This window comes from Dipodomys ordii, unplaced genomic scaffold (assembly GCF_000151885.1).
Source record: "Dipodomys ordii isolate 6190 unplaced genomic scaffold, Dord_2.0 Scaffold130, whole genome shotgun sequence".
Taxonomy (NCBI): Eukaryota; Metazoa; Chordata; class Mammalia; order Rodentia; family Heteromyidae; genus Dipodomys; species Dipodomys ordii.
The window spans coordinates 6,056,724-6,074,366 of NW_012267346.1; the positions used below are offsets into that span (position 1 = coordinate 6,056,724).

At 41.8% G+C, this 17,643-nt stretch overlaps 1 protein-coding gene across 8 annotated transcripts; it reads left to right on the forward strand.

The window, feature by feature from the left end:
• Window positions 1–650: 650 nt before the first annotated feature.
• Window positions 651–17,369, forward strand: Tbc1d7 (TBC1 domain family, member 7). 8 transcript variants are annotated; one of them, XM_013030453.1, is made up of 8 exons: window positions 651–732; window positions 2,413–2,582; window positions 3,610–3,690; window positions 5,922–6,109; window positions 10,815–10,952; window positions 14,117–14,262; window positions 15,699–15,828; window positions 17,159–17,245. In XM_013030453.1, exons 2-8 carry the CDS (start codon window positions 2,471–2,473, stop codon window positions 17,243–17,245), a joined length of 882 nt encoding a protein of 293 aa, XP_012885907.1. In that variant the 5' UTR covers window positions 651–732; window positions 2,413–2,470. The 8 variants fall into 8 exon arrangements, with proteins under 8 accessions (XP_012885907.1, XP_012885913.1, XP_012885906.1 ...); XM_013030459.1 differs by having other exon boundaries at window positions 2,463–2,582; XM_013030452.1 differs by lacking the exon at window positions 651–732 and adding an exon at window positions 943–1,072 and having other exon boundaries at window positions 17,159–17,369.
• The last annotated feature ends 274 nt before the right edge of the window (window positions 17,370–17,643 follow it).

Below are 17,643 nucleotides of genomic sequence, written 5' to 3' on the forward strand. Positions count from 1 at the left end.
ACCAGAAATGGAAGGGGTTAATACACTTTAAGAGCATCCAATAGGAATAATTCGGGGCTTGTAATGGGCACTTAAAAAACCACAAACTTCATTTGTATCCTTTTGTATTTTACCTGAGAGGCTAGATAGGCAAGGAAAATGATCTGACCGTATGTATAAGGCAGAATCTCATAACATGCAACAACCGACGAAGAAAACCAACTCCTTAGCTACAATAAAAACGTCCAGGACACCAGGCTTTGCAGGCAGTCAGTGGTCTGCAGGAACAGTAGAACTTAACAACGGTTTCCTTCTAACTTTTTGTGCTGCTCCTGGGGCTTGAACTCAGCGCCTGGGCGCTGTCCCTAGGCCATTCTGCTCGGGTCATGGTTCCACCCCTGGCTTTTCGGTGGTTAACTGAAGATGAGAGTCTCACGGACCTTCCCTGCCCTGGCTTCGAGCTGTTGACCCTCAGCTCTCGGCCTCCCGGGTAGCTAGGATTATAGGGGTGTGCCACAGGTGGCTGGCTCCTTCTAATTCTTGTTCCTATTTCCAACTTGGCCTCAGCCAGAGAAAGCCCGAACCTGCTCTCCACAACCAACCACCAAGGCGCCCACCTCTGCCCAGCGCGCCCTCCGCCCCGGCCGCCTCGGGGTTCAGGCAGAGAGCGAACAGCTTGGTCGGTTACGCCTCCCCGGTCAAGTACTTCCGGGACTCGCTGTCCCGCTAAAAAGAAGCTTCCCGGAATCAAGGGTGCGTCGGAAGGCAGATCGCAGACGGATCTCCCGGGCGGAAAGGGTGGAAAAATCCTCTCCCAGAGCCGCGGACCCGACTGGCTCTTTCTGAAAGTCGCGGCTTTGGCTTCCGGGTGCTGGCCTTTGCGCATGCGTTCGCCCCGCTGCGCGTGCGCGTTTTGTGGCCTTCGGTCATGCGGCGCTGACGTCATGTCTAGTGGCCCGGGAAGCGGCGGCGGCGGCGGCGGCGCACGAGCGCCCCTGGGCTCCCAACAAAGGCTCCCAGCAAAGCCTTCTTGTCCGCCGTGGGTCTGAACGCCCGCCTGGTTTCCACTCCGACCTCTCAGTCTCCACCTTGGGTGTGTTTTCCCCTGCTGGAGGTGAAGCTCCTCACGGGAGCGCGGGGCCTGGCGTCTGGCGCCGGGCGCTCGCGGATCATCCCGCCGGGCCGCGGAGGATGACCCGGGGGAAGGCCGGGGTTGCCCGCCGTCACCAGCGGCCTTCCTCCGGGGGACGCCGTGGCCACGGAATCGCAGACCCCGGGGCCCTTCGAATGCAAGGCGGGCCCCCAGGTCCGTCTCGTATTGTAAGGTTCTCCCGGAGAGCTTAGAGCGCTGTGAAAGCAAAGGTCCAAAGACACGAACTCGTGTTTCCAGGGATGGAGTTGGTCCCTTGAATGAAACCTTTTCAGCAAGCAAGAAGCCCTCCCCCGAACAGCTTGGGCATTTTTAAGCCCTGAGGCTTTACTCTCTCTTTTGCGTGGACACTTACTTTTTTTTTTTTTAATGATTTACATCTTTGGTGTTTTTGAAACACCAACCTAAACTTGATCTTTTTCTTGATTGACCGTCAATACAAATGAATGCCGTTTTGAAAGAACCGTAGATCACCAAGCTACTTAAAATTCCCACGCCAGACTGCAAACCGTTTTTCTGCTTCGACTGTGGCGTCTCTTGTGCAGCCTCTCACATTCCTAACTCTTTTTGTTACAGTTTACTGTTGTTGCACGTCTGGTGTTTTGGTAATTATACCTGATAGAATTTTTCTACAGTGAAAGGAAAATATAGGACAAACCTGTGGGCATTCACTTTTATATAACTTATTTTCCTTCACACACACACATACAAAATGCCCATTTAAGAAAGAAAGAACAGCTAAGTAAAAGAAAGGGGAAAAAATCACCTAGAATCCTACGTAAAGATAATCACCACTAACATTTTGGAATGTAGTCTTCATATACTTGCTATGTAGTTCACCCTTGCCTGGAACTTACTATCCTTCTGCTTCAGCTTCCTGAGCACTGGAAATACCAGGCACGACTTAAATTTTAAGTGAATAATACTTTATAAAAAAAACAAATTCATAGTTTATACTGTTTGAAAACCCCTTTTTTGCAACACATCTTGCTTGGTTTTTCATCTCAGTGTTAATACATTTATAATGGCCACAGAATATTCGGTCATGCTAGGAGCTCCCCTAAGTAAAGTAGGAACCCTACTTCATATACTTTGGGCCATTTAAGCAGCTCCAGGGGACTATTGGTTTATATCTTGGATTTGGCCAAGGGGCAATAGGTGAGATGAATTGTGTAAGTGGAAAGATTTTGTGTAAATCAAAAAGTAAATTATATCTGTGTCCATCTTTTCAAGGTGGAGAAAACCATTGGAACGTTTTCTGATTGTTCATTCTGTGTTTCTAGGTTCACTTCTTTTTCTATTCCTTCATCTCTTTCCCTTTCTCCCCTCCAAGAATGAATCATGACTGAGGACTCTCAGAGAAACTTTCGTTCAGTATATTATGAGAAAGTGGGGTTTCGTGGAGTTGAAGAAAAGAAATCATTGGAAATTCTCTTGAAAGATGATCGTCTGGGTGAGTTATATATGTTAAGCTTACTAGTTCCCCGTCATTCTACTATTCTGAAGTACATATTAGGAGGCATTCAGGGGTAATTTTTAAGAATCTTATTGTAAAGATGCTGTACAGAGGGGTTACAGTTACATGAGTAAGGCAATGAGTACATTTCTTGTCGAGCATTGTTACCAGGGGTGGTTTTTAACTTGCTGTATCTTTTTTTTTTTTTTTAGTGATATGATGACGTATTTTGAGAAAAGTTCCAAATTTTGTATTTCACTGAGAGATTTTTGTAAGGTTCCTTTAGATACGTTATCATAGCTTCTAGGTAAACTTTTTCAATAATGCCCATCATGTTTTTTTTTATGGAAATATTAAAACTGAACCATGGCTAAAAATAGTTGTGTTTTTTTTTTATAGAGTGCTCCCCCTGCCCCATTCCCTGCCCCTCCTTTTGTCTTCCCATACCTCTTTGGTGCTAGTAGATTGCAGTCCAGTGTTCTACCACTGAGCTACATACCCAGTTCATATAGAGTGCTTTTAAAGTTTCAAAAATATTTCACATCTGATGTTACTGTACATTCCATGTTTTAAATATGTCTAGCCTTATTCTCCCTTAATAAGCATAGGTCTGGAGGTCCAGGGTGATTTAGTATTATTTATTGGGATTTGAAAGTTGACTATACTACTTACTAACTGTGTCAGTTGGGTGAAGTAACTTGACTACTTTGAGCTTCACTGGTCTTGTAATGGATTAAGTGAGATAAATTCTATAATCAGTCTCTGCTGCTAATGTAGAGAATGCAGTAAATTAAATGTACCTCTTATGCTCTAAAATGCCAATTGTTTTAAATAGCTTAATTGGTGGAAGACTTAGGCTAGAAATCAGACTGATATCTTTGCTGTATTTGCAGACTGCATGGTAGACTTGCCCTAAAAATGTCTGATGTGTACTTTCACTTTTAACATGAAATGTGCTTCTCCACACTGTAATCAGCCTGAAAAGCTTCTAACTACGTGTTTGTTTGTTTTTTTCTTCTACTAGATATTGAGAAGCTTTGTACTTTTAGCCAGAGGTTCCCTCTCCCATCTATGTACCGTGCATTGGTTTGGAAGGTGCTTCTAGGTATGAGACCCAGGGGTTGGGAAATTTACCTTCAAAAGTATTAGATAATGGGATCATTTGTTATGGTTAGAAAAGCAGGATTTGGCTAGGCCTTTTTCTGAGTATTGGGCCTTCCTCTGGAGACCCAATTACTGCTCTCTGTAAAAGCCTTTAGGATTGCTTCAGCGGAAATATATTAGATATTACTCCAGGAGTGTCAATTTATTTGTGATGGAAAAGAAGCTAACATATCCTTCTGGGATAAAGTGTGGACTGGAGCAAGGAGAAATAGTCTAGCCCGATAAGAGAGAACCACTGTGGGCCGCATTTTTTACATCTGTACAGTAACAGTCAGGAGCTAAATCACATCTAAGTTTTAGCTTTAAGTTTGTTAGATTCTTCAATTCTCAGTGGCAGAGGTATTACTTCCTACTGTGTACTACCAGAGTCAAAGAGGAATCCGTTTTCTTTCCCTAGAGGTGTGAGTGAATGAATTATGATGATGAGTGGCTGAAGGAGAAGGAAAACTAATCTGCCTCTTCACTTGGGACAAAGACACCGCCCAAGCAGTTGGCAGTATCCTTTTGTAGCCCAGGATGTTTTTCCCTGTCACTGCTGAGCCTCCCAGAACATAGAGTTATCCATCATCAGCCATTACCTTACCATTCTTTAGCCCCATAGGTCACTTTTCCTAGTGAGGGAAGTAAGGGCACTGGAAAGTTCAATCTGTCAGAGCACATACAACTCTTTCTAGCACAAATTTTGATTGCTCTGGGACCCGTATATACCTGGTGACTTTTTAGATAACTATCAGAAAGAATAGTTTAGGATCACTTTTTGAAAACAGTTTACCATGAGAGGCATTGTGCTGCCTGTGGATGGAGTTTTGGCTGTGTAGTCTGTATCAACCCAGATGTGGAGGATGCTTTAAGTCTTCCTTTGGTTTCCCTGAAAGCCTGGCCTAGAGCCCTACAGCTATGGCAAGAGTAAATGTGTGTCAGCAAAAGAAAATTCAAATAAATTGTTAACCACAGAGTTTTGAATCATCTAACTTTTCTTCCAGAATGTTCTGGAGGATACTGGATCTGTGCTGCTTTGTGCAAGAAATGAGCCATAGTCAAATGTGCTAGCTGACACTAAGCATGTACTGGGTTACTCTTCTTAGTGCTTTATGTATATTGATTTGTTTATTAATTAAGCAACTTCTAAGATTAGGTATTAGTCACTTTTTTTTCTTTAGATGAAGAAGTTAAGGCATAAGATATAGAGAAAATTGCTGAAGATTTCCCAGGCCAGTTAAATATAAAGCCAGTAATCAAACCTCACAAGGCTGAAACTGAGTCTTTGCTTTTGTCCAGTATTGTTACATTTAATGAGGCTGTGATAATTAAGTCATTTTTTTTCTGTTGTAAAACTGAGAGCCTACAAAATATGTTGTCACCATTCTTCTAATCTATTTGAGTGTGGTACCATTTTCTGATGAACTCCTAGGGCTCAGAGCAGAGAACACTTGGTGAAATTCTCATCTATTCTACTTCTTTTTTTTTTTTAATTTTATTTTTCTATTCTACTTCTTGCCCCTGATAAATGAAGAACCAGATACCCAGAGACCCTGATATTAGCAGTTCTAAGGCTGGAACCCAGCGTTACTGAAGGTCCTGCCATGATCTTTTCACTAAGCCATTTATTTAAAAAAAAAAAAAAAGATTCTTGTGCCAAAGCCTAATACTGTGCAGACATCATCATGTTTAAATGAAGTAATGAACATAAAATGTCATAGGCATGTAGTGTGCGATTGGATACCTCATCAATGAAGTAGAGGACTTGTGTGACTCTGCTGATAGGATACTTTGTGATTGTGTTTTAACTGTTGAAGAAAAAAAAGGACTCAGCCAGCTGTCAGTGGTTCTGAGACACACATGGAAAGAGGTCTCTAGGAGTGAGGAGTGGCCCCATGCTGAGAGCTGTAAATCGAGTTAAACCATTATAAATTGATGTGGTCTTGAAATTATATGGCAGACTTATTCAGAGGCTTTTCATTTCTATAATTACAACGATGTATCATCATTCAAAAATCAAAAGTATTTAACATAAGATTATAGTGAGAATCTAAAATTTAAAAATGCTATTTGTGTAAATTCTAATTGTGATAAGATGCTTCTCGTAGGAGCCTTTTAAAAAAAAAAAAGAGGAGGATTGAGGTTAGTGCTTCATTATTTTGCTCTTTTTTTTTGTTCTGGGTTTCTGTATAGGGATCCTGCCTCCACACCACGAGTCTCATGCTCAGGTGATGATGTATCGCAAGGATCAGTACTCTGATATCCTTCACGCTCTCAAAGTCACTCGCTTCATCAGTGATACCACGCCTCAAGTTGAAGTGTATCTTCGAATGCATCAGCTGGAGTCTGGGAAGCTGCCTCGAAGTCCGTCTTTTCTGCGGGTAAGTGATCACTCTTGCTTGATGCTTAGTTCAACTCTTCATCATCCCATGTTGTCAGCCTTTGATTGCATTCTGTCTTTGTTTAGTGGTTTCCCATTGTCAGTACAATGAAAGCATCACATTTTTAACTGGCATCTGTGGCTCTGCACATTCTGATCCAACCCACTTTAAAATTTAAAAAAAATTTCATTGTGAAAAATACACATGCATTGCTTAATTATACGAATATATTGTTTTATTTGCAGACATGTTGTATTCTTATTCAAGCTAAGATAACTATGATGTCACTAGTTTTATGGTGACACCATCATATAGTAGGTCTCCTGTTGACTGGAACATTGTTACAACTTCAGAAACATTGCAAGAATATTGTCAGTGATTCCTGTATACCGGTTACCCAGATGCCAATTACCATTTCATGACATCTGCTTTGTCTTTCCTGTACATGTACACATATTCCTTCTTATAAGTCATTTCAGAGTAAGATGCAGACATGATTCTGTTAACTGAGAGTCCTTTAGTGTGTCTGTCTTCAAGACCACCTCTGGAGGTATTCATAGTAGTTATCAAAACTAAGAAGTTAACATTAGTAAGAATTGTCCTCTAATTCATACTATCAAGTCTGACCAGCTGTATCAGAAATATTCTTGGTCTTGGGTTATAGATGGCATTGAGTTGCCATTGCTTTAGTTGCCTTTGAGTTGGGTCAGTCCTTTTGTGTTTTCATGCTCTTGACATTTTGGAAGTATGTCAATCAGTTGTTCTTTGGTTGAAATCTCACTTCAGCTCTGGCTGCTGCTTCCTCCTGGCTGCATCTAGGCTGTTAATTTTGGCAGGGCAATTCTGCATCCCTTTTAACCTACCATCAAAAGGACTTAGTGTTGTTGCCCTATGGGACATCGTTTGGTAATGATGATGCCTGCTAGACTTTTCTACTGGAAAGTTAGTTTTCCTTTGTAATTACTTTGTCCCTTTGTGGGGAGACACTATTATGAATTATTCTATTCCCTATTAAACTTGTGCCCATGAGTTTCACCATTCATTGATTTTATTTTTTCATGTTTTAGCTTTCATGCTTGAATAATTTTTGACATAGAAAGTGAAAATAGTATAGCATCCCTGTATACCTCTACCCACTCAAATGACACATCTTCCATAACTTTGGTATAATGGTCAAAACCAGAACATCAGCTGTGATGCAATGCTACAAGAAGATCGGTAAATCTTGCTGAGATTGTTCCCCGATATCCTTCTTCTGATCCAGGACTGGATCCTGGATCACACATGACTTACTTGCCATGTTTTAGTCTTCTCTACCACAGCACTTCTTCAGTCTGTCTCTTGCTCTTTCATGACTGTGATGCTCCTGACAAGTGCAGACCAATTGTGTTTCTCCATTTGGATGTGTTCAGTGTTTCCTCATGATGAAAATTTGCTTCTGCATTATTGGCAGGGGTACCACAGGAACATTAGTTTCATTACTGAGGATGGTAGCTTTGAACACTGAGTATCTCCACTGTGAGATTATTCTTTTTCTCATTGGAATTAATAATTTTGAAGGAAGTATTTTGAGATTTGTAAATATACAACCACTAATAATTCTTGCCTAGAACAATGTTACTGCTCTACCAAATGATGGTTTTCTAATCCCATTAATCCTGAATTTTAGTTGGTTTTTTACTGATGTCACTGTAAATGTATAGTACTTTTTGCATCACTGGCTTGTAATTTTGTACTGCCATTATTGCTCTTGATGTCCAGAATGTCCCAAGTTTGAACACTGGGTGTCTCATCAAACATCTGTGTCTTTTTGAAGTGTTACCATTATTTTGAGTGATTCCAACTTTCTAACACAGCAAAATGTTCCAGGCTTGTCTTGGACTTTCTGGGCTGTGGTCCTGCTGCAGATAGCTCTTTCTTATTGAAATAGAGTGTGGTTTTTAGAAACCAAGAACTGGGCACTAGATCTACTCTGTGTTCCCTAGCTGCCATTATTTCTGGGCCCTCTCAGCAGACAATGATAGGAAATGTATGTATACATAGTACCATACAATTCACACACGTATATGTGCATGTGTATATGTATGCATATACATATATATTTGAGCTACAGTCCTAACCCCCGTGTATTGTATATTATTTGCCTGTGTATTAATCCTTAGTCCAAATTGATAGGTCCAGTTACAATTCCATTAATTCATTCTAGACTCCACCCTTTCCACACTTGCAACTCTCTTTTAACAGGTGCAGGTGTGAAGACTCCTATTATGCTCAGTATATTTATTTATCTGCTTTTTCCCTGTGTGTGCCAGTACTGCCAGCCACTTGTGGCTCTGGCCTGCAGGCCTTGTGGGCTTCTGTGCCTCAACCTTTAGGATTCTGGTAGTCTGGCTGTTTTAACACTGTCTTCAGGCCTGACCTCTCCTCAGTCTCAACCTCTTCCTCTGCTTGAGCCACCTCACAGCCTCAGCCCCTGACACTACTTCTTAGCTTCATCTGTAACAAACCCCTGACTCTAGCTACTTGGATTATTTTTTGTAAAGGAAAGAAGGAAGGAAGAGGAAGAGCACAGAAAAAGGAGTATTATAGGTTTTGAGATTTGGCTGCCTAATTATAGTCTCTGTAGACATTTTGTCTAGGCAGGGTTTGGCTGTCCAGTCCAGGATGGCTTCAGACTCACTCTGTAGCTCCAGCCCAGCCTTCTGAAGGCTAGGATTACAGACCTGTAGGCATGTACCATCATACCTGGCTTTCTAGACATTTTAATGTTTTTCTTATTTATTTACATAAAACAGAATGAGTTATTTGAACGGGGGGGGGGTGTTGCTTGTGAGCTCTGCTCTCTTACTTATTTTTATTGCAGGTTGGGCTTTGAGCCAGGTGCAGTGGTACATGTTTTTAATCCCACCCCTCTGGAGGCCAAGGCAAGAGGATCACAAGTTCCAGGGCCAGCCTGGACTACATAGTGAGACCTTGCCTCATAACGGAGAAGGGAGGGCTGATTTATTTTTGTTTTTGAAGTGATGATGTGTTACTCATGAACAAATTGTAGAACTAGTCTTAGTCATTTGCTTTTATTAAACTTATGAAGAGTAAAAAGATCCCTGAAATAACTGGATGTCTCACACTCTCCCTTAAGGTTCATTTATCATCAGCACAGTGAAAATGACAGTACTACCTGAGTCCTTAAAATTACATATTAAAATGTATTAGATAATCTGCTAGCTCAAGAAATCTAAATGAGAAGCCACAGCCCCACCTCATCTCTGTTCAGCACTCCAGGATCCGTGCCTAATGTGGGCCCAGTACCCATCTGAGGTGGGTTTGGAACCAGTTACTGACCCTACTTATTTTTTTTTTAATCTATTAGTAAGTTTGTGTGTGAGACAGTGCTCAGCAGAGAGTGTGGTCAGCTGACGGACATTGGTCCTCTGCTCTAATCCTCTCCCTTGGACAGCCATCAGAAACAGCATGTGACATGCCACCTTGGGGACGAGGGACTAACATCAAATGACATGTGGGGGTTCAAGCAAGAAGACTTTCCTTTTCTTTCTTTCCTGTACTCCACCATATTAATAACAAGTTGAAATTCATTTCTTTAATCTTAACTTAAGGTTTTATGGAATTTTAACAAGTTGAAAGAAGGCCTAAACATGAAATAGTTTCTACTTTTTATTGAAATTAGAATTTTGACTTAACTTGGGACTTTTTCAGGGAAATAGACATTTCTCAGTTTTAACTGTAAAATCTTTCTTAAGCTATGACATTCTTGATGAAAATATAAGGTGTTTTTTAAAAAAATATATTTGAAAACAAAATAACTTCCACATATAAGGGTCTAGTTCTTATAAGATTTCTCCTGAAATTTACTTGAAGACTTACTATGTTCTGAGTATTGACCCATGGCTTGAGAAATGTTATTCCTTTGATTCTTAAAATTCTGATTCTAGGGACAGTTTTAACTTTTCAGGCATGTACAAATGCTTTGAAGTAAAGCAAGTACTGTATTAATCCTTCTAGAATCCTTAAATATTGGTAAATTACTATATAGACAAATTATCTCCAAGTATGGTTTGTGTGGGAAGGGTTTTTTTTTTTTTTGTCAGTTATGGGGCTTGAACTCTGGGCCTGGGCGCTGTCCCTCAGCTCTTCAGCTCAAGGCTACTGCTTGAGCCACAGTGCCACTTTCAGTTTTCTAGTGGTTTATTGGAGATAAGAGTCTCACAGCCTTTCCTGCCTGTGCTGGCTTTAAACCATGATCCTCAGATCTCAGCCTCCTGAGTAGCTAGGATTGCTGGCGCCCAGCTGGTTTGTGTTGTTCATTACACTTGTATGGAAGAAATTCCAATATAGCTCTGAGAGTATTTTGAGTGGAGAGTTATTGCTCTGCTTACAATTTATGTTGACTTCATGATTTTATTTTGAAGAAAGCAAAAGCTGTTTCCATTTCCTGGAGTGATGGGTTTATTGTTACCTGAAAACTAGTTATTCCCAAAAAGCACTGGTTCCGAGAGGCTTCCATAGCTGTTTGCGCTCCCTTTCCCCTTGCTCTTCTCTTTTTCCATACACTCTGCTTTCTGAAACCAGTTTGATTTCTTAAAGTGGCTTCTTCAGAATAGAGAGGGTAAGGTTTCTTTTTTATTAAAGAAATATATCTTGGTCTTGTCACCTGTCTCTCTCCTAAGATTTACTATTAATCTTTCAGCAGCCTGAAGATGAAGTATTTCTTGCCATTGCTAAAGCCATGGAAGAGATGGTGGAAGATAATGTTGACTGTTACTGGATCACCCGATGCTTTGTGAACCAGTTAAATAACAAATACCGGGATTCATTACCCCATCTGGTAATTTTTTTTTTCTGGTGAGGGGGTTGGTACAAGATGTGGTATTGGGGTCTTCAGAGAGTACTCTTATTTCCTGGTGTACCTGCGGTTATGAGTGGGCCATCTATTGGAGAACTCATCAAATATTTTCTATAAAAGTCCAGATAGTTGCAGTGTCATAGGCTGGAGGATTATTATTGCAGCCTCTTAGTTTTCTGTTGGAACACAAAAGCAGCCATAGACTGCTGGGTCAATCTACTGTGGATGCCCTGCCCCTGCCCTGCTGCAGGCCAGTTTGCCAACTGCTGCTTATCCCAGTCCAGAATCTACCAACCTTTTATTTACAATGGTTCCTTAACTATTAGCTAGGATTTAGGTGTACCCATAAGTAATGGGAGGCTCACATAACAGTAGCTTGTTTCCACCCATGTAACCAGCAGGGAGCTATGATATTCTTAGGCACCATCTTTCTTCTCCTGCTCACAATACTTTGGGCCCATGGCTATGACTTCATGGAAGGAGATAAAAGTAAAGGAAAATAAAGACAAGCCTTTAAAGTTTGTCATTCTTTTTTTTTTTTTGGGTCCAGTCGTGGGGCCTGAGCTCTGGGCCTGGGCGCTGTCCCTCAGCTCTTCAGCTCAAGGCTAGCGCTCTACCACTTGAGCCATAGCACCACTTCCGGCTTTTTTTCCCTCCTTATGTGGTGCTGAGGAATCGAACCCAGGGCCTCAGGCATGCAAGGCAAGCGCTCTACCACTGAGCCACCTTCCCAGCCCCAAAAATGAGTCTTAACTGAACTAAAGCAAAAAGATCAAGGAATATGACTCAGATAGTAGATTGCTGCAGCAAGCACAAGACCTTTAGTTCAAACTCCCATTATTTTGGGGGAAGGTAAAAATTGAATACATTCTCAGAAAAATTATACTACCAGATGAGTCTATATTTCTCTAGATCTGTGCTGCCTGGTCTACACGGTGAACATGGCTTCAAAAGTACTGTTGTAGATGCTTGCATGCATGTGTATATACAAAATGAGTGTTAAGCCAGGCACTGGTGGCTCATGCCTGTAATCCTAAGTACTCAGGAGAATGAGATCTGAGGAACATGGTTTGAAAGCCAGCTCTGGCAGAAAAATCCCTGTGAGACTCTTATTTCCAATTAACCACTCAAAAACCAGAAGTGGTGCTGTGGCTCAAAGTGGTACAGCACTAGTACTTTTGAGCAAAAGAGCTCAGAGACAGCGCCCAGGCTCTGAGTTCAAGCCCCACAAGTGACAAAAAAAAAGAAGTTTTAAAAACACACAAAAGGTTTCATACAGTGCACACATGCCCTACCATTTTCTTGTTTTGCTTTTAACTTAATGCTTGGAGAACTTTCCATCTCAGCACAGAAAAATCAGATTTCTTTTTTTTTTTTTTTAAAAGATAACTTGGCAAAGCTTTATTAAGTAAGTCAGAAAGGCAAGCAGACAAACAGACAAGTAGAAAGACTGAAGCATATTTTAGCAGGGGAGAGACATACCAAATCAGCAATTTTATTCCTGACTTCCTATCAGTTCACCCAAGAGATTAATCAGTTCCAGCCACTTCTCCCCCCAGGCCAGTGGAATCAGAATCTATAGGGGTGGGGCCCTGGAATCATCAGGAAATTCTGATGGGTAGTTGGGGGCTGAGAGCCACTCAAGTAGAAGCCCCCCCTTTTTTTTCCTAATTTACTCATTGTATTCCCTGTTATAAATTTGTCATAATTAAGTATAATCAACTCGAACCAGTTGTGAACGTGCCATTGCACAAGGAGCTCTGGTAGCCAAGCACTTTGAGCTTGACCCAGAATAGCACCATCATTCTGCAGAGTTTCCTCCTTATTCACGGGACCCAGTCAGGCTGACACACCCTGAAGCCAGGGATTTGATGTTATCTTTTTTGTTTGTTTTTAATTCCATGCGGGTGGCAATATCTGGACCAGTGGATGTGGTGCAACTTAACCAGTTTACCTCATTGACAGAGCAGAGACCGAGGTTTAGGAAAAATAAACATTTATGTTTGTTTTGGTGACATGGGATGTGGTCATCCTCTTCCAGCAGGTCAGTGTGGACTTTAGGGTCTGAGCCTCAGTATCTGTTCTTAGCCAGTGGACCCTAAATGCAGTGGCTTGGCTGGCTGTCCCAGTCTTCCAGAATTGGCTTAAGTGAGAGAGACTATCAGAACCTGACTGCTCTGTTCCCTCTGAATTCCTTCTCTGTTCCAAGAAGTTTTTGTGTCCATCTGAGTTCAAGTGTTTGTACATCCTCTCTCTTGCCTCCTTGGCACTGTACACGGTGCTTAGGAAAGGGGAGTTAGTGTCAGTCAGTGGCTGATGCATTGCTGTGTATCACCTCCTCCACTGTCCACCTACCTCATTCTTCCTAACTCACCACCCTAACTCTGCTTTTTCTTCCACCCGCCCCCCATGTTTTTGAGACAGGGTCTTGCTGTGTAGTCCATGCTGACCTCAAATTGCAGTCCTCCTTATCTCAGGCTTCCGAATAGCTAGTATTCCAGGTGTGTGCCACCATACCCAACTCTCCCTTAAAAAAAAACTATACAGATAACTATCTGTTCCAGAATAGTCATTTCATGGGCCTTTTGTTTTTTTTAAGCTTCCCAAGACAGTTACATTTTGCTTTGGATTTTGCCTTTGACTGTTGGATCTGATTCACGCAGTGGGCCTTGGGAGGAATACCCACTCTGCTTACCTGGGACCATACTAGAACAGCCCTGGGTCCTAGGAATCCTCTCTTGTCACTGTTGTACTGGAAATGGTTGTGTTACGAGTGACTTTGGGCGATTCTGAAACTTTGTTTTCTAGCACTTCCTTGCATGCAATATACAGTTCTTTTCTTGTGTGCTGACACTATGGCTTGAACTCAGGGCCTCACACTTGCTCTGCTTGCTTGCTTGGCTGGCATTTTACCTCTTAAGCCATGCTTTTAACCCAGCATTTTTGCTGTTAATTTGAAGATTGAATCTCACAGACTTTTCTACCCAGGCTGGCTTTGAATTTAGTCCTCTAGATCTCAGGCTCTTGAGAAGCTAAGATCACAGATATGAACCACCAATGCCAGGATGCAAATATGTTATAGGCTGTCACATCAGGTGACGTTATGTCAGAGCAAATGAGTAATAATATTCTTGTTCCATCTCTAGCCTAAAGCTTTTGAACAGTACTTGAGTCTGGAAGATGGTAGGCTGCTGAGTCATCTGAGGGCGTGTTCTGCAGTGTCCAGACTTCCTTATGACCTTTGGTTCCGCAGGTGTTTTGCAGGATGTCTTCCTGAATCCAGTTTGCAAAGGCAAGTGTTTGTGCTGAAGGCCTGCAGTCAGAAAGACTGGCCTTTCCTGTAGCCATCTGTCAGAATGTCAATTTGTTTTACAGCAGCATAGTAATTTGAAGCTGAGTTCTTGAGCAGCTGCCCTAGCAGGGCATGCTTCTGCTTCTCATGCTATACATTTGGAAGACTGCAGGCTCATCATGGGTGGATGCTGGAAGCAGCAGAAACAGCCTGCAGGAGTATGCCTGAGCTGGACCGCCTCTTCCTGCAAGTGCGCTGCATCTCATCTAGTGCAAATCTCCAGCCTCCTTAGCTTTATCGTGTGTGTGTGTGTGTGTGTGTGTGTGTGTGTGTGTGTGTGTGTGTGTGTGTGTGTGTGTGTGTGTGTGTGTGTGTGTGTGCTTCCAGCTTTTTTCTTTTTGCTTATGTGGTGCTGAGGAATCGAACCCAGGGCCTCTGGCATGCAAGGCAAGCACTCTACCACTGAGCCACCTTCCCAGCCCCTGTATTTTTGTTTTTGAGATCAGGGCCTACTAACTTGCCCTGGCTGGCCCAGAACTTAAGACCTTCCTGTTTCCTCCTCCAAAGTAGTTGGGATTATAGTAATGCCCCACTTTGCCTACTCTCGTTATGTTTTCAAAGGAATTGAATGCAGTCAGAAATGACAGTCAAGCTGACCTTTTTCCAGTCTGTTTCACACCACGTGTTTTAAGTGTTTCTGAGTCCAGCCCATCCCTCCAGGACTTCATGATGTAGATAAGGAGTTTACTAGAGGAAAATATGTACTTAGTGTACACAGTATATTGCTTAAGTATATAACTTAAGAGTTACAGAAATAAACAGTAATTAGCTTAGAGTAATAGTGAATTGGTAACTAGCTCCTTAAAAATCCTTGGAGAAGTTTCAGCAAGCTGCCCTAAGGGTCACAGACAATGAAGCTAACTTGACCTCATATTTTGTGTGCTTTTTTTTTTTTTTTTTTTTGCCAGTCCTGGGGCTTGAACTCAGGGCCTGGGCACTGTCCCTTTTTTTTTTCTTTTGCTCAAGTCTAGCACTCTATCACTTGACCCATGGCTCCACATCTGGCTTTTTCTGTGTATGTGGCATTAAGGACTCAACCCAGGGATTCGTGCATGCTAGGTGAGCACTCTTATCACTAAGCCATGTTCCCAGCCTTTGTGTGCTACTTTTGTTGACATCCTGGGGAATGCAGTAGTTCTGATAGCCTTACAGATGACCAGCAAAAATTTGCTAGATATCAGAGCTGTCACTTTTAGTGAACTTTGTAAAGACATCAGTGCCTTATCTATTTTGTTACTGATGTTGATCGTTGTTCCAAAGTAATTCTGCTTTGAAACTTTAAGAAAGAGTAGTTTGATCTTATTTTTATAGTTTCATATATCTAGGTAAATATACACTAAACTGTTATTTGATGATGCTGTGTTTGCTTTTTCTAGGGTTTGGGATAAAGTTGTAAGTGGATCCTGTAAGATTCTACTTTTTGTAGCTGTGGAAATTTTGCTAACCTTTAAAATAAAAGTCATGGCACTGAACAGTGCAGAGAAGATAACCAAGTTCCTGGAAAATGTAAGTGCGCTTTATTTGATTACATTCAAATTTAGAAATGAAGTCAACTTAAGCCAGATTTTCCTGTTCTGCTAAATTATTTCAAGTGGTTGGATATTCATTGTATATTTTTAGAGAATGATGTGGGGTGTGGGTTAGATCGGAACAAATTATAAATGTATGTGGAAATGCAAAGGTGAAATCCCCATCTTTATAATAAATGTAAGCTGAAAAAAAAGCTTATTTTTATGAGAAACATTTTTCCCGTGAAACATTTTGTCTGAAAGTTGGCATGTGGATTATATCTGTTTAGGGGATGCAGGTCTGAACCTTGAGACCACTGCTCAAATGTGTCTTCTGTGGGACCCATGATCTTATCCCCACATGACCTCCAGCAGGCAGGGTGGGGATAGGAGGAAGCAGAAGTTGGCTGCAATCCGTCCATCAGCAAGGAATCCTGCAAAACCTTTTCATATCTGTGCTGGCTCTGGGGCAATCCCAGGTGGATTGATACTCATGTTACCACAGTGCATGTGGAAAAAGCCTGAATGAGTTAGCTTTTCCTTTTGTGTCTCAGCATGTCTTCTCTTAGGAACAAGCTGGGGTAAGGATACCTGGGCCCAAGTATGGACCCAAGGTCTATACTTCTTATTTTGGCTTAGCTCGCTCTCTACCACTTGCTCCATGCCTCCACCCCAGCTTTTATGCTGATTAAGTGGAGATGTGGAGTCTTGGACTTTTCTGTCCTGTCTGGCTTTGAACTGAGATTCTCTAGATTTCAGCCTTCTGAGTAGCTAAGATTGTGGATGTGAGTTACTAGTGCTCAGCTTTTCTATATATCTTATATTAGCATCCATTTGTCATACAGAAGGTTTCATTCTGATATGTCCACATGTATGCAATGTACTTTGATCAGACTCATCCCTCTATCCCTCCCCCTTTTTAAAAAATTAGTATTAACATTTGATCAGTGGCCTGGAAAATAATGAGTACTAAGTGTATGTGTATTCAGTAATGAATCATCATCATTACAATAATTAGTGGTCAGCTGTGCCAGCCCAGCTAAGTGAGGATTATCTCTCTCACCCTGTAAACAGCTCTGGAAAGCGGGCTGTCCTTTCTGGTTTAGAGTTGAGCTGGGAAGCCCAGATGACCGGACTCCATGACCAGTGAGCCATGCAGGTTGTCACAAGGCCATCTGCTACTAGGCTACTCAGTATGTCCTCCTTTATGCTATCTCTGTCTAAAAAACAGTGAAAACTCCATGGAAGTTTTATGCCAGAGTACATGTAAGAAAATGATGAAGTTTTTATAAACAAATTTCACCTGGCCTGATGTCTTCTGTTCACAGATTCCCCAAGATAGCTCGGATGCTATCGTGAGCAAGGCCATCGACTTGTGGCACAAACACTGTGGGACCCCAGTTCATTCGGCCTGAACACTCCAACCACTGAGGAGTCTGCCAGCCTGCTCTAAACGTTTTGTTCTGTCATAAACGGATTGGAAGTAGTCTTGCTGTGGTGCTCAGTGTGCAGTTTTTCTCAGTAAAATAATTTAATTCATATATCTGGTGTTTCATTTTGTGGAGTCTTTTGATGACACTGTATAAACATAGGGAGTTCACTTCAGACTAGCATTATGAGGTGTTGTTAGAAAATATCCACCACCTGAGGGTAGGTATGTGTACATTTGTGAACAGTTGCAACCTCTCCCCAGTTAGCACCAAGGTGTTTTGTTAGTACCAGGATTTAAATCTTTGCTGGATTGGCTAGATTCTCTACCACTAGAGCTACTCCTCCAAGCCAGCTTTATACTTTATAATTGGAGATGGAGTTT